The 14894-nt window shown below is 36.2% G+C and overlaps 1 protein-coding gene across 1 annotated transcript in view; it reads left to right on the forward strand.

Annotated features, from left to right (window-relative positions):
• AP4E1 (adaptor related protein complex 4 subunit epsilon 1) overlaps window positions 1-14894 on the forward strand; it is a gene marked incomplete at both ends in the record, with an annotated part of 54719 nt that overhangs the window by 20491 nt on the left and 19334 nt on the right. The window contains 7 exons of the mRNA XM_084240986.1: window positions 6424-6546; window positions 6647-6756; window positions 8822-8961; window positions 9992-10104; window positions 10215-10333; window positions 11864-12166; window positions 14127-14241. Coding sequence (XP_084097112.1) covers window positions 6424-6546; window positions 6647-6756; window positions 8822-8961; window positions 9992-10104; window positions 10215-10333; window positions 11864-12166; window positions 14127-14241 — 1023 coding nt within the window. The remainder of the gene's footprint in view (window positions 1-6423; window positions 6547-6646; window positions 6757-8821; window positions 8962-9991; window positions 10105-10214; window positions 10334-11863; window positions 12167-14126; window positions 14242-14894) is intronic.

Raw genomic sequence — 14894 nt, forward strand, 5'->3', positions numbered from 1 at the left:
TTCTCGTTTATTTCCTTTACTCATCTTTCCATTGTTATGCTTTCCCATCGTATTTGTTTTGATACATTTTATAGCTTACATTGATTATGTGAGTGGTGTTCTCTAGTAATCTTAGTATAAATATTTTATTAAGAATGTCAATTTTAAATTTCAAACTTCATAAGGGCAGGAATTGTGTTTGTCTTATTGACCAGCAAACCGCACTACCTGGCATTGAATTCATTGATAAGTAATATGTTTCAATAGCACTAAAGGAAGAGAAAGTTATTTAACTTTTATCAGTTATCTGACTGGTTTTCATTCTTAATACTTTCTAAGCCAAATTCTTAATGAGAGTTGTATTATTGTAACTTAGTGTCAAATCAAGAAATAAATTACATCAAAGACATTTATTGAGTATCTGCTATGTACCAGGCATTGTATAAAGTAAAGTAGAGGATATGAAGAAGTATAAAGCAAATCTTTGTCTTCAAGGAATTTACAATGTAATGGTAGAGAACTTATTTAGGAGCCCATATAGTAAGGCAGAATGCAGAGGGGTAGCACAGGGAATAAATATTACTGGAATTCAGAAGTGGTAGGGCACACATAAGATTTACTGATGTAGTGGCACCCTGAAAGTACAGGGTTTAGATAGCTAGTAAGAAGGGAGGTTAAACAGAATTATGGCTAAGGAGCATGAAGGAAGGAGCAGAAATGGGAGTGTAGAATGTTTCAGAGAACACTGACTCGCTGATCATTGACTAGACAGTGTGTAGTGGGAGCAGCAGAAAGACCATGTTGCAGAAGTCCTCTCCTACAGCCACTTGAGTTTGGATTTTATACTTTATAAATCTAAAGGTGTGAAAGATTTTGGGCAGGATACTGATTTATTTAAAAAAAGAAAATTCCCTCTTAAACAAGGACATTTATTATTTCATGTAACTGGAAGTATGGCAGTTCTCAGGGCTGATAGTTTCGGTTCTTCCTTGGGCTGGCTTTAACGTCAGGTTGGAGCCGAGATGGCTGCCACAGATCCACGCCTCTGTTCCAGGCATGGTGATGGCATTTAGAAGAAAGTACTCACTTGCACCTGGGTTCTTCTTAAGATCATAGTAATTCTCTCCCCAGAAGTTCCCAAATAGACTTTCTGTCATTTCCCATTCACCAAAACAAATTCCTTTCTCTAAGTCTACACTTGGATAAAGGAATGAGATGATCACAGCTGGTTTTCACTAATTAGGGCTCATCCCATGGAGTTGACTCCCAAAAGGAGTTAACATTTTAGGAAGCACATGGCTGAGTTACTTGAGCCAAATTACTTGGTTATTTGAGCCAAATTAGAATTGTGCTATAAAGAAAGGAAGTAAAGGCTGGGTAGACACTGAGCAGCATTTTCTAGAAAACTAACTTCTTAGTTGTTTTCCTTGGGGAAAATTTATTAGTAAAATTACTCTTGTTAAGATTAGGAGCTATGGGGCCTCCCCGGTGGCGCAGCGGTTGAGCGCTGGGTTGCAAAACTGCCCACAGCCTCTGCAGCGCCAGTTCGATTCCCGGCTGCTCCCCGGCCACCGGAGGAGGGTCCCACATGGCGCGCAGACCTCTCCTGCTGCCCGCTGCTCCCCTCAGCAGTGTGCTTTGGTCCTTCTGCCCGCTCTGCTCCCCGCTCTGGCTCTGGTGAATTCTCTCACCCTCCCGCGCTTCTGACTGTACCCAGTGCATGTATAAACAAAACAAACAAACAAACAAATAAATAAATAAAACATGCCTCTATTAAAAAAAAAAAAAGATTAGGAGCTATGCCAAGGAATGAGGGAACACTCAAGTGCTAAGGGAAAAGAGAAGTTAGAAAAGAATGAGAGAAAAAAAGGATTATCTCAAAAGACAAGACACAGATGAATTGTACAAAAGGCACAACCAAAGTGCTTGCCCAGAGGGTGTGAATGCTTATAGAAGTGATTATGAGGTATTCTGAAGCACAAGTGGGACAGAGAGAGAACTCAGGATTTAGAAAGATATGGGGATCCGGTGTCTAGAACAATGAGAAGGAATAAAATGACAAATGAGAAGAAGGAAAGAAATAAGGGGAGGAAAATCCCTGCCGGGCAGCAGCCAGTCAGAGGAAGGTGCTGTTGCTGCGAGGCCTGTGCTGCCGGGAATTAGTCCCTGACAACTGGCTTCTGACGGGGAATGGTTTTTAAATAGCTGACTTCCTTTGTACCTCTGTTCATTAAAAATATAATTTAATAGTGAGGGAATTCAGCAGAGTTGTAATTTGGAGACTAGAGCCTGTGTTTACCATCTAGTGAGAGAAATTACCTATTAGGGTAAACTTCTGTTTCAGTCCTGGCTCAGTTTGAAGATGTGGTATTTGAGTGTGGTCTGCCCAAGGGATAGGAATGGACATTATAATTAACAGTAGTTTATTTCCTCCCCAACTTTTTCCAGAATGACTTAGTAAACCCTAAATCATCACTTTGTTCTTTAGAATGCTTCCTGGGACTATCATTGTACACTTGCTTCCCAGGAACCCTCTAACCCTCAGAACTTCATTGCCTGTGATTCCTGTTATGTTGTGTGTGAAGCTCAAGATTATAGTACATGACAGCATTATGATTAGATACGTAATGATCTGTGACTTGCATAATTCAGCTCTACAGATACTTTATGCTTTGGGTATTACTGTGTAACAAATGGATGCCCAGAATTTGCATTTAAATGCAGCTTGACTAATATGAGCAAAATGCTACAAAACTATGAAAAAAGCTAGCCTTAGATAATAGCCCATTTTCTGGTACCTGTTTAATTGGTCATTTTTTTATACTTGCAGTTTTTTTTTTTTTTTTAACTTCTTTTTTTTTTTTTCTTTTTATAGAGGCATGCTTTATTTATTTGTTTTGCTGGTTTTGTTTGTTTGTTTTGTTTATACATGCACTGGGGACAGTCAGAAGTGCGGGAGGGTGAGAGAATTCACCAGAGCCAGAGCGGGAAGCAGAGCAGGCAGATGGACCGAAGTACACTGCTGAGGGGAGCAGCGGGCGGCAGGAGAGGTCTGCACGCCATGTGGGACCCTCCTCCGGTGGCCGGGGAGCAGCCGGGGATCGAACCGGCGCCGCAGAGGCCGCATGCAGTTTCGCAACCCAGCGCTCAACCGCTGCGCCACCGGGGAGGCCCTAATTGGTCATTTTTTACTTTGGTTCTGACATGTTTTCCAACTTCTGTCAAGTGTCCATCTTTTGTAACTTCTTAGATTCTGTTATAGGCTTAATATCTTAGTCCTATCCTCAACTTTTTATCCAAAATAGTCTTCTACTTCAGCTCCCAGAATGACATTTTTACTAAGCCACTTAGTAAATTGGGGGATTTATATAAAATGGAATATAAATGACAGAACCATGAAATTAGATAGAAGTACTTTTCCACTAAGTTCACTTAAAAGTCCTGAATATTGTATGTAAAACAAACAGTAGACTCTGAAAGGTGTAAAAAAGAAGATGTCTTTTCTTGGCATAGAAGGACTATATCGTGAGTAACCTGAGTTTTCTTTTTGCTTGATGTACCCCAGAGTAGGTACTGGAGAGTCAACAACCTGGAAATGGCAACAGGGCAACAAAAATAACCCAGAAACCCTCCTCTCTAGCCAAAGGACCAAGAAGATAAGGGCACAGAAGAGACCAAGAAGATAAGGGCATACCAACAGGGAGAAAACATCTAGTCAGTAACCTCTCTATTCCAGCCAAGCAGTCATGACTGCAAAGGGTGAGGGAGAATCAGACTTTATGACAAGGTGCCTTAACCATCCCACTGGGATGGTGGAGGAGAAACCCAAGAGCTGGGATTTCATCCCTGCCAGGCAAGAAAGGAAGCCCTCTACCCTGAAGTGTCAGTGGAGATGATGTGGGAAGACTCGATTTCATCTTCCAGGAGTGGGGAAGAAAGAGCTACCCTCCTCTCTTTGCTGGAATGGTGTTAGAAGAAGCCTAATGTGGAAAGTCAGTATCTCACCATTGGTCAGTGATGCCGTGGCCACCTCCTCACTGTTGGTGGAGGCTGCCTGGGGAGTCGTAATGAGGTGCCCCTCCCTTTCCTGGGCAGGGTAGCATCAGCAGTTACTTCCACCCCCACCTGGCAGGAACCGGGAGTCCTTCCCCCAAAAGTCAAAGGAGACTTTATACCCATTGGGCAGTACTTTCCTCCCCCTTGCCAAAGTGATGTCAGTAGATGGAGACATTCCTTATTAAAAATGAAAATCTAGGGCCTTCCCTGGTGGCGCAGCGCTTCCCTGGCTGCCCGCAGCCTCTGCAGCGCTGGTTCCATCCCCAGCCACTGGCGAGGGTCCCTCACACACACAAAATAAATAAATAAAATAAAATAAAATGAAAATCTAGTGTGAAGGATGAAGTATCAGTAGAACTTCAAGTTTGGTTTGAGCATAATCCAACCCAAAGCAATATAATAAAAACCATGTCACAAAGGATAGAACATTATTAGTTTTCATTTTAGTAATTTTTACTTAATGGTATTTTGGTCAGGACTTACTTGACTCCTGAAGAATAAAGTTCCAGATTGTGTATTCACATTTAGAAAACCTTAGAAGCACTTTTTCTTTCAACCACTGAGGGGTGACACAGCAGAATGTCTGCTTTTTCAATTTTGGACTTCCACTCAGATTTTGGCAGAGTTGGAGGATAAAGGGATTTAGTTCTAGGTAGGAAAATGATTTAAAAAGCCTATCAAATTCATTTTCAGTTCATTTATGCCTAAGTTGACCAGTAAGTACACATTTTAAACTATTATTTTTACCTATATCACCTTTCTGGAAATCTTATTCACATCTGACTATAAAAGTTTAGATTTTAGATGGGTAATGAGAAGCTTTTGTGAGTAAAGTAATTGGATAGCAAGTAAAGGAAAATATGTTAGTTATGACTGAAAATTGAGCAATAACATTTTTCATCTTTCTTGGGACTGTCATGTCTGTTCAGGGTTTGGCAAACTTTTTCTGAAAAGGGGGCCAGATAGTAAATATTTTGACTTTGCAGGCTACATGTAGTTCTATCACTTTTTTTTGTTTGTTTTGTTTTTTATAACCTTTTAAAAATGTAAAAACTATTTTTAGTTTACAGGCTTACAAAAATAGGCCGAACACTAGAGTTAGTGGCAGTTTGTCCACTCCTGCCTTAGTTTGATAATTCAGTTGACCAAGGCAAGCTCCCTTTGTTTAGTTTTTAGCACAGTAAAGACATTTTACAGCACAAGTATCTGAAAGTACAAAGTATGTCCTTAGGCTCAATTTACTTTATAATTTATCCTTTAATTAAGGTCACTTCCCTTCTTAGGGAGAAATTTATATTTCAGATTTTTTCTGATTTCTTTCTCATCTGTCTCTCTCTTTTTCTCTCTCTCCCTCTCCCCTTCTCTCAGAAGTGTGCAATACTGAAATAATCAGAATTTATCTTATATGCAAAGAAGTTCCCAATTGTTAATGTTTTAAGCTTTTGGAAATAGAGGATTGATTCTGTCAAGAACTTGATATATGGGTGTGGTGTGGTAACATACATCTGTAGAGGTTTTAATAACCTATACTAGCATATATAGTGTTATATATTACTGTTCCCTCAATTAAAAAAAAGTTTTAAAAAATGTACTTGATATGCTTCAACTTGCAGTAGAATTGTTTTACAGTATACTGCTTCTGTGTCTCAGTTCTGATAGTTTGGTTATGTGGGGCATGTCCTTTATGATGCCTCAGTGATTCTTCTTTACCATGTCAGAGCTTCAGCGCTAGCTCCTTGATGCATGCTCTTTAAGAGAATTTGAAAAAAATTTTAGTGTCCGCTTTAATCATCTATCATAGTTATTAGATCTTTGACTATTATTAGAAAATCAAGTTTGCACCCTATAAAGATATTCACTAGATTGTTCTGTATCCACTGAGGTTATTTTTAAAGAACTGACTTGGAATATTTTTGAGTAGTGGCCTTAAAATTATTATATTGAAATAAACTATATGATTTCTGCATGTAAATGGCAGAAACTTCCTGAGAATAAATGATTTTAAAGCATTCAAGGAGCATTGGAAATGTCTGTGTATAGGAAGAACAGTGAGTACGTTGCATGTTAATTAGAATGTGACCTGGAGGACGGGATTTTGTCTGTTTTCTTCATTTCTGTATCCATAGTACTAGAACAATGTCTGGTACATAGTGGGTGTTCAGTAAATACTTGTTGCATGAATGAATATGTCATTCTTATCTATTAATAAATATAATTCTCTTTAAGTTGTGCTATGGTAACCTTGTCGTAATAACTACATAAACCGGAAAGCAGTAAAGTCTACATCTTTGAAAAAATTTCCAATTAGTTTGTTTTATTGTGATTTTATGCAATTTGTTTTATTTTACTTTAGCATGAATCTTGACATTTTATATATTCTTTTTCTAGCTATTCTGTTTGAATGTGTGCATACAGTCTATTCTATTTATCCTAAATCTGAATTACTTGAGAAGGCTGCCAAGTGCATTGGAAAATTTGTTCTGTCACCTAAAATAAATCTTAAATATTTAGGTAAGATGATTGGTTTTTCAGCAGAAGTGACAAAGAAAGCTTTTGAAATTGCTGAGTATTTGTTTCATGTTACTTTGTATAATGTAATCTTTGTTTCTAGGACTGAAGGCTCTTACCTATGTTATTCAGCAGGATCCTACTCTGGCTCTTCAACACCAGATGACAATAATTGAATGTTTAGACCATCCTGATCCCATTATTAAAAGAGAGGTAAACTGGTACTTTGAACGTGCACATGAAGTGTTATAATTTTTAAACTTTATGTTGGTATTACGATGAGAGATTGGTGGGTGGTGTGTATGTGTGTATTTTAACTTGAGAGTCTTTTATTCTTCCAACTATGGAACTTTTCTAAAAAGTGCTTCAGTTAGTATCCATAGGAATGGTTTTAAATTATGAATCGGAGGATGTAGGTTCAATAGTTAGTGTATGGATTCACTAATACTTTTTTGGTCCAAGAATTGTATCAATAGGAGACCTGAATTCTATTGTCAGTTTTAAGATGAAATTTGTGGTAGTTAATAATTTTCATTATTGCCCTTAACATCTATAAAATAAAGTAATATATCCCCTGTTAAATATGTGGGAATGTTGAAAGAATTAATGAAGATATGCCTAAAATGATTTTTATTAGTACAGATGTACTAATTCCTTTGTGTAGGCATTTAGGAGAATGGCAAGGCACCAAAGGACATTAACAAATCTCTGTGGTTCTTCCTTTTTCACAGATAAAGAGTATGCATTTTCTTTGTGTGGCTGACCCCTAAATTGAGCAGGATTGACTTCAGTACAATTTTCTTTCTATTTTTTTTTTAAAAGCATGGACTTTATTATTGCTGTATTTAGTTATTGGGCTCTCAATTTAAAGGACTCAAAGGGCAATAGACTTTTAAAATTACCAAGTCTGATATCTTTGGTGTGTTACCTGTAGTGAAAAAAATTAGTTGAATTATTTGAGGAAGGGGCTGAGTATCAGTGGGTACCCCAAGGAGGCACTGCACTATTGTCTGCTCAGTGTCACTGGCAGGTCTAACCTTTATCAGTAGTAATTATATGCCAAGGACTTTGGTTGTTGGTTATGCAGTGACCTACTTCTTGGGACTGGGGTTCCCTTTTACCTGGCTTTATTACTCTCGTACAGGGAGAAGAAAGGCAAAAAGGAGCTACCAAAGTTGAACAGAAAAGACCTCTAGCTGTGCCATTCTCATACCCCGGGCAGTCCTAGAAATGCTGAATTTCATGGCTTTAGCGTAAGAAGTTAATTTGATGTAGATTATCTGAAAATATGTAACATATAATTTAGAATCTACAGGGAGCATATGTGAAACAGCTCCATAAATTGAAAACTATTGGTAGGGAGATCTATGTAAGTATAAGGTTTTAAATGGAGTTAACTGAAACAGTTTTTGAAAAATCAAACTTTCAAAATCTGTTATCCTTGGTACTTTCAGTCCTGGCTGAAAAATTAGAAGGAACCCTTAAGATACTTAGGACAAGTTTGACAGGTAGGATAAGTCAGTGTATGTAAGTAAGAGTGTAAAATTCTCTTGCAGCTATTGGTGTTCCTAAAACACTATAAAGTGATATTTTCTAAGTATTGCCTTTAGTCTCATATTTTTAGCACCTTAATGTAGAGCCTTAAGGCTAGTAAAATGGGAGCTCAATCTGGCAGTAGTCTTCCTTCATTTTACTTAAAGTAACAAGGAGTATATTCCTCAGCACTGAGAAACTAGCTATAAAATGTTTCTGGATTCCTGAGTTTCTGAACTTTGCCTTGTAGGCTTTTAAGTGCTTGAGCCATCAACCTTTGCCCATCAACATTAGGGGCTGTTTGCTCTTAACTGACAAACCTACTCGAGTTCAGTTTTCTGTTGCTTGGATAATGTGGAAAATACACTTTTTAAGGCTGGATTTTTATGTGTATGTCTGAGAAGACTTAGTAATGTAGGGTTGAGAACCTGTTGTATTTTTAGAAACTAAATTATAAACCTTTTAACTTTAGTCTTTACACGGCATGTCATGTAGAAATGTCAGATTGTAATTATATCAGTAAAGGCTTTTAGACTTTGAAATCGATCATAATTCATTTTTTGACAATAATTTTGCCTTAAATTCTGTTTCATTTAAAATATGCATTTCTTGAGCACCTATTAACTGATTTCCAAGAGATCTACATAAAAGTGGAAGAATCAACTATTACTAACCTATTTGTTACTATGTTTGTGTTATGCATTGTTTTATAATACTGTTTTTTTTTCCTCTCATTCTTAAATAGACACTGGAACTTCTTTACAGAATTACTAATTCACAGAACATAACAGTGATTGTCCAGAAGATGCTTGAATATTTATATCAGAGCAAAGAAGAGTATATTATCGTTAATTTGGTTGGCAAAATAGCTGAATTGGCTGAGAAATATCCTTTGCTTGAACCATAAGTAATAAAATACCTTTAGTTACACAGTGACTTTAAAAGAAAGTCAAGTTAAATTCAGAGAACCAGCAATCGCTTCTATTCCTGATTTTCAAACCTTTTATCAAAAACAAGAATTTATGTAGTACTGGTTTGGTTCTTTTCATTTGGTTGGTCACTATTGTAAACAGGAATCTGCCTGATTCCTCTTTCAATTCCTCCTTGAGACATTACTTCATACTCAAATTTCTTTTCTGAGTAAAAATTCTTGGGTTTTTATTTTGGGGTAGGAGGAGGTCATTGCTCAGGATGCTAAAAATGATTCTTCACACTGTTGCTTATGCTGGAAATTGTCACAATAAAGTATTTAGGAACTGCATTCATCTGCTGCTATTTTTCATTTGCTTTGTAAATGTGAGAGAAACTTTAAAGGTCGCAAAGATATTTCATTCTCTTTAAAGTGTCTTCTAAATCTAAGAAAGGAAAAAAGGAATAATGTTAACCCTTTGCACTCCGCTGTCCCCTCTCAGGGGACATTGGTAGCCAGTGTCCAGAATGGTTCGGAGTGCAAAGGGTTAAATCAGATCATCTTGGAAATTGTTTAAGGATTGTTTGTTTTGTCATAGCCAATGCTGCCATGGGTAGAAGAACAATAGAATTTTAGGACCAAAGAGGAACAGATTAGAAAAGAGGTTAAACAACTTCTTCAAGTAGATACACCACAACACTTAGCCTTTCTAAGTATTGATATATCGTTTTCCATTGTTTGTTCTTAGCTGTGATGTTTCTTTCAATTATTTCACATCTATATCTTGGATGGTTATATGCAAGTGCTGGATAAAGTGATATCATAATATCGGTTTATTAAGCTTTTACTGAGCACCTGTTTTATTTAAAACTGGAGTATAGAATAGTTTATTGTCAGCAGTTAAAAGTAAAAATGCCACACTAGGTGAATAGGGCTATTTTTAAAAAAGGTTGATGCCACTTACGTGGCACGTGGAAGTGTACTTTTCCTTAACACTGTGGACACATATGCTCCTGATAATGCATGGTTTATTCAAACAATGAATGCTGTGTTTTCAGTGGGAGGAGATGTAATGCATCCCGATATTCCCAATAACTTTCTAAGACTGCTAGCAGAAGGTTAGTAAACTGTTACATTGTAAAGAAAAGATTTAAAATTAAATGTTTTAATTACAGAGTCCTTTAGAAAATCTAGTAGAAATTAAAATGATATATTAATATCTTTGTAGGTTTTGATGATGAAACAGAAGATCAACAATTAAGACTTTATGCAGTTCAGTCTTACCTTACTTTATTAGATGTGGAAAATGTGTTCTATCCACAAAGATTTCTTCAAGTTATGAGTTGGGTGAGCAAAATACATTAAATCATAAATGTTTATACCATTGCTTTTATAAAACCAAATAGTACAATATGTTTCTTTCAGAAATCTTTCCATTCTGCTCAGCTAACTCTCTAGCTGTGAATTTTTTTTCTCAGTAGCTACTTTCTCTCATTTAACTGTTGTCTGTTCTTTCTCTTTGCCATCTCTTATCTAGTCTTTTAAATATGTATATTTATTTAGATAAATGTTTATAATACATTTCTTGTGTTTTCATTGTGAACCTATGTTTGTATGTGTGAATACTTATGTACCTATGTTGCATTAGTTTTTTATTGCTGCATAATAGTGTTACCACAAACTTAGTACATAAAGCAACACAAATTTAATGTCTCAGAGTTTCTGTGGGTCGGGAGTCGAGGCATGGCTTAGTCGGGTTCTCGGTTAGAGTCTTTCAGGGTTACAATCAAAGTGCTGGTTGGGTTGTGGTCTCATCCAGAGGTTGACTGGTGAAGGATCTACTTCCAAGCTTATGTGTGGTTGTTGGCAGGATAGTTTCTTAAGTCTTAGGACTGGGATTTGAGTTTCATACCGTTGACTATAGACTGCTGTTGAATTGCCTTCAGCTTTTCCACTTGGGCCTCTCAACATAGATGTTTGTGTTTGCAAAGCCAGCAAGGGAATTTATGTCTTTGCAAGAAGATCACAATTTTATGTAATATAATCAGATATTATTGCATACATGCCATCATCTTCATGTATTTTTTGTACATATGGGTCAGTGTTTAGGGGGAGATTTGGTGTAGTGTAACTGATGGGTCATAGATTATATTTAATATTTTATAGTTCTGCTAAATGTTAGCATATTAATTTAAATTTAAACTTCTTTTTTTTCCTTCTTCCTGGTGTCAATATTACACCAAAGACAAGAAAATATTCTATTAATGTCACTTCGGAAATCTCTCAATTCCACGAATTGTCAGTTTATTAATAATTTTTCGACTAGTAGGATTATTTCACTTGAAATGTTAGCTGTAAGAAAAAAAATATGTAGCATAGACCAGTGTTCTTCAGAGTCTCTTCCGTGGATCATCTACATCAGAATCAGCTGATGCTTGTCCAGGATGTGTATTGTAGTTCCTCACATACTAAATCAGAAAGCTAGGGCGAGAACCTAGAAATCTGTATTTGTATAAAACAGCTCAGGTGACTCATGCATACTAGCATGTGAAAACTACTTGTTTTACTACCTACAGGAAATAGTAATAGTGTCAAAGTGTAGAAACTAACAACTGCCTCTATAAGCTCAGAAGAAAGCTTACTTGTAAAGATATGCTGCTTTATGTATTGTTAACAAAGATATAGAAAACCTTTTGGTGTTCATTTCCTATTCTTGTGTAATTTTGAACCCAAATGTACAATTATATCTTTACCTAATAATTTCTTCATCATTAGAGTATGTTTAATTTAAATTCACTCCAGCTGTAGCTATTTGTTTATATTTTCAAGTATAGTTTGCTATATAACTTGATATTTATATCTTTGTTTTACTCATAGGTTTTAGGGGAATATTCCTACCTCCTAGATAAGGAAAAACCAGAGGAAGTTATTACCAAGCTATATAAATTACTTATGAATGACTCCATTTCTTCAGAAACAAAAGCCTGGTTAATTGCTGCTGTGACCAAGTTGACACCCCAAGTGCACTCTTGTAACATAGTTGAGAAATTAATCCAGGAATTTACTGTATCTTTAGATACTTGTATGAGACAGCATGCATTTGAATTAAAACATTTGCATGAGAATGTTGAACTTATGAAGAGCCTGCTTCCAGTTGATAAAAGTTGTGAAGACATGGTGGTAAGACATCTGTGTTCCATCTTCTTAAAACTTGCATTGTCTTTAAACACAGAATAATTTTTGCATTTGTGATATATCGGAAATATCAAAATACAGTTTCTGTAGCACTTACGATGAAGGTTAGAGTTTTTCTTCCATTAATATAAGTGACAGTTTGAGAACTTCCATTCAGTTGTGATCCTAAACAAGAGTGGAAGAGTATCTCTTCTGGAGAGCTGCAGTAAAGGGATTTATTCCCCCTGTAAAACTCTCTTCCCATATGTAACTCAAGGATTTCTTTTATTGTTATCTCTTTTGAGTTCTATGATATATGCCATTTTATTATTATTCTGTTTTCCTTGAGAATATAAAAGAAATAGTTTTCATTTTATTTAGTCTATCTACTATCTAAATTCTTTATCACTTGGGAACCTCACCAGCTAACTTTTCTTCCACTTACTTTCAGCCCATCTCCTCTTTTAGTGCTTAAAGTTACTTCTAATCCTTCAAAATCATGCTAGTCTCTTCCTCAGATTGATATAAATCAGAAAAATTTCAAAAGCCAAATTTATTCACATTTTTATAGTTGAGAAAGAGGAGATAATGGGCAGTATTCATTAGTTCTTTCAAAAGTTCCTTTTTTTTTTTTTTAAAGATTTATTTATTCATGCATACAAGAACCGGGGTACAGGCCAGATGTGTGGGAGGGTGAGAGGATTCCTTAAGGACAAATGCCTTGCCTTAAGGCATTCCAGTGAATGTTCTTTGAAATGGTAAATGAATACAATGTGTATAGAATTAAACTAGGAAGTAACTACTCTTTCCCTTTCCTCTAATAAAAGACAGTGATGACACAGCATCATCTGTTAAGATCTTATTGAAACTAAACATTTCCAAATTCAGAGTGTGAGATGCTACTAAAATATTTGAGAATTACCTGTTGTTCTAAGTTATCTGAGCTGATTGCATGCACTTGGCTATATCATGAGAAGCAAATCTGTGGTTTCTGAGATCATCATCACTGGTATTATCCTTTTGTGTATATCTTGTTTTTCATTTCTTCCTTATTTTTTCTTACCTATTTTCCCCTTTTTTCTTTAATCATTCTTTTATATCTTTCTGTTCTTATTGAAATGAAGTAATTTTTAATCAGTTTGTGAAAAAACATTTTCAAATTTAAAGGGGATAGGATAGATAATGGTTATGTGGGAGGCTGAATAATGGCCCAAGAAAGATATCCATGTATTAATCACTGGAATCTGTCTTTGTTACCTTATATGTTAAAAGAGATTTTTTAGATGTGATTACATTAAGGGTTTTGTGATAGGGATATTTATTCTGGATTATCCATGTGGCCATGATACAATAAAAAGTGACCTTATAAAATTAAGGCAAGAGTTCAGAGAGGAGAAGGCAAAATAACATTAGTATTAGAGATAAGAGTGATGGGACCATAAGCCAAAGAATGCTAGCAACCTCTGGATACTATAAGAGACAAGGAACTTAGTCTTGTCTGGAACATCACAAGAAATCAGTCTTAACAACACCTTAATTTTAATCCTCAGTAGCAGGAAACTAATATAGATGCTGTAATTCATAGTGTGTGTGTGTGTGTGTGTGTGTGTGTGTGTGTGTTCTCTCCTAGTAGGTTACAGGCTCTCGAAGGTAGAAATTCTGTCTTCCTTTGTCTCAATTAATGCACCTAAAATGCTGGCTTAATACAATGGATGCTCAAAAATGTGTTCTGCTTTGCAGGGAAATTAATAATAATTGCAAATGATTTGCTAGGGCCTTAGCTTGGGAGGTTTGATTAGAGATGTTTCAGAAAACTAGACATTTGGGTAGCACTTATTATAAAATTGAAGTTCTATTTTGCAATTAAAAATTGTTTTTAGGATATATGGGCTGAAGTTATTTGAATGTACAGTTTATTTAGGATAAAAAATTTTTAATTCATAATTTTTGCTTCATTTTAATGAAGGTAGATGCTTCCTTATCTTTTCTGGATGGTTTTGTGGCTGAAGAACTCAGTCAGGGGGCAGCACCTTACAAACCTCACCACCAAAGGCAGGAGGAAAAGCTTTCTCAGGAAAAAGGTAATTTTTCTTGGTTTATAGTAAACTAGATCATAGGGACATCATTTTTTTTTAAAGATTTCTTTTTTTTTAAGATTTACTTATTTATGCATATAAGAACTGGGGGGAGAGAGGTTTCACCAGAGACAAAGTAGGGAGCAGAATAGACAGATTGAAATACACTGCTGAGGAGAGCAGTGGGTGAGACAGGAGAGGTCTGCTGTGCCATGTGTGGGTTAGCTCCCTGGCTGGGGATTAAACTCATGCTGTAGCGGTGAGAGCGTTAAGACTTAACCCTTAGGCCACCACGGAGGCCCCTTTTTATTATCTTTCTTTAAATCTGCTTATGATTTGTTTACCCCACCTAGATTTTTGGATATCCTGAAAAAAATTTAGTCTAGCAGTATTCCCATAGTCATAAGCTCCATCTACGTAAAGCACCAATGATAGGATAGTTACGATGGAATTTCGAAAGAACTTGAAGGTGGAGTTATCTTGTTGGTCATTGTGCTAGAGAGCTGACAGATATGAACCAGGGCTGCAGAAAAGTTTCTGGAAAAAACTGGTTATATGAACTAATGAGCTTCATTTTCATTCTGAGCAATCTTAAATATTTTAAGTGTATTGGAATATTTCCTCCAACAAAGTGTCTGATCAGCAAAGTTCACAATAGT

This window comes from Talpa europaea (assembly GCF_964194135.1).
Source record: "Talpa europaea genome assembly, chromosome: 8".
NCBI lineage: Eukaryota > Metazoa > Chordata > Mammalia > Eulipotyphla > Talpidae > Talpa > Talpa europaea.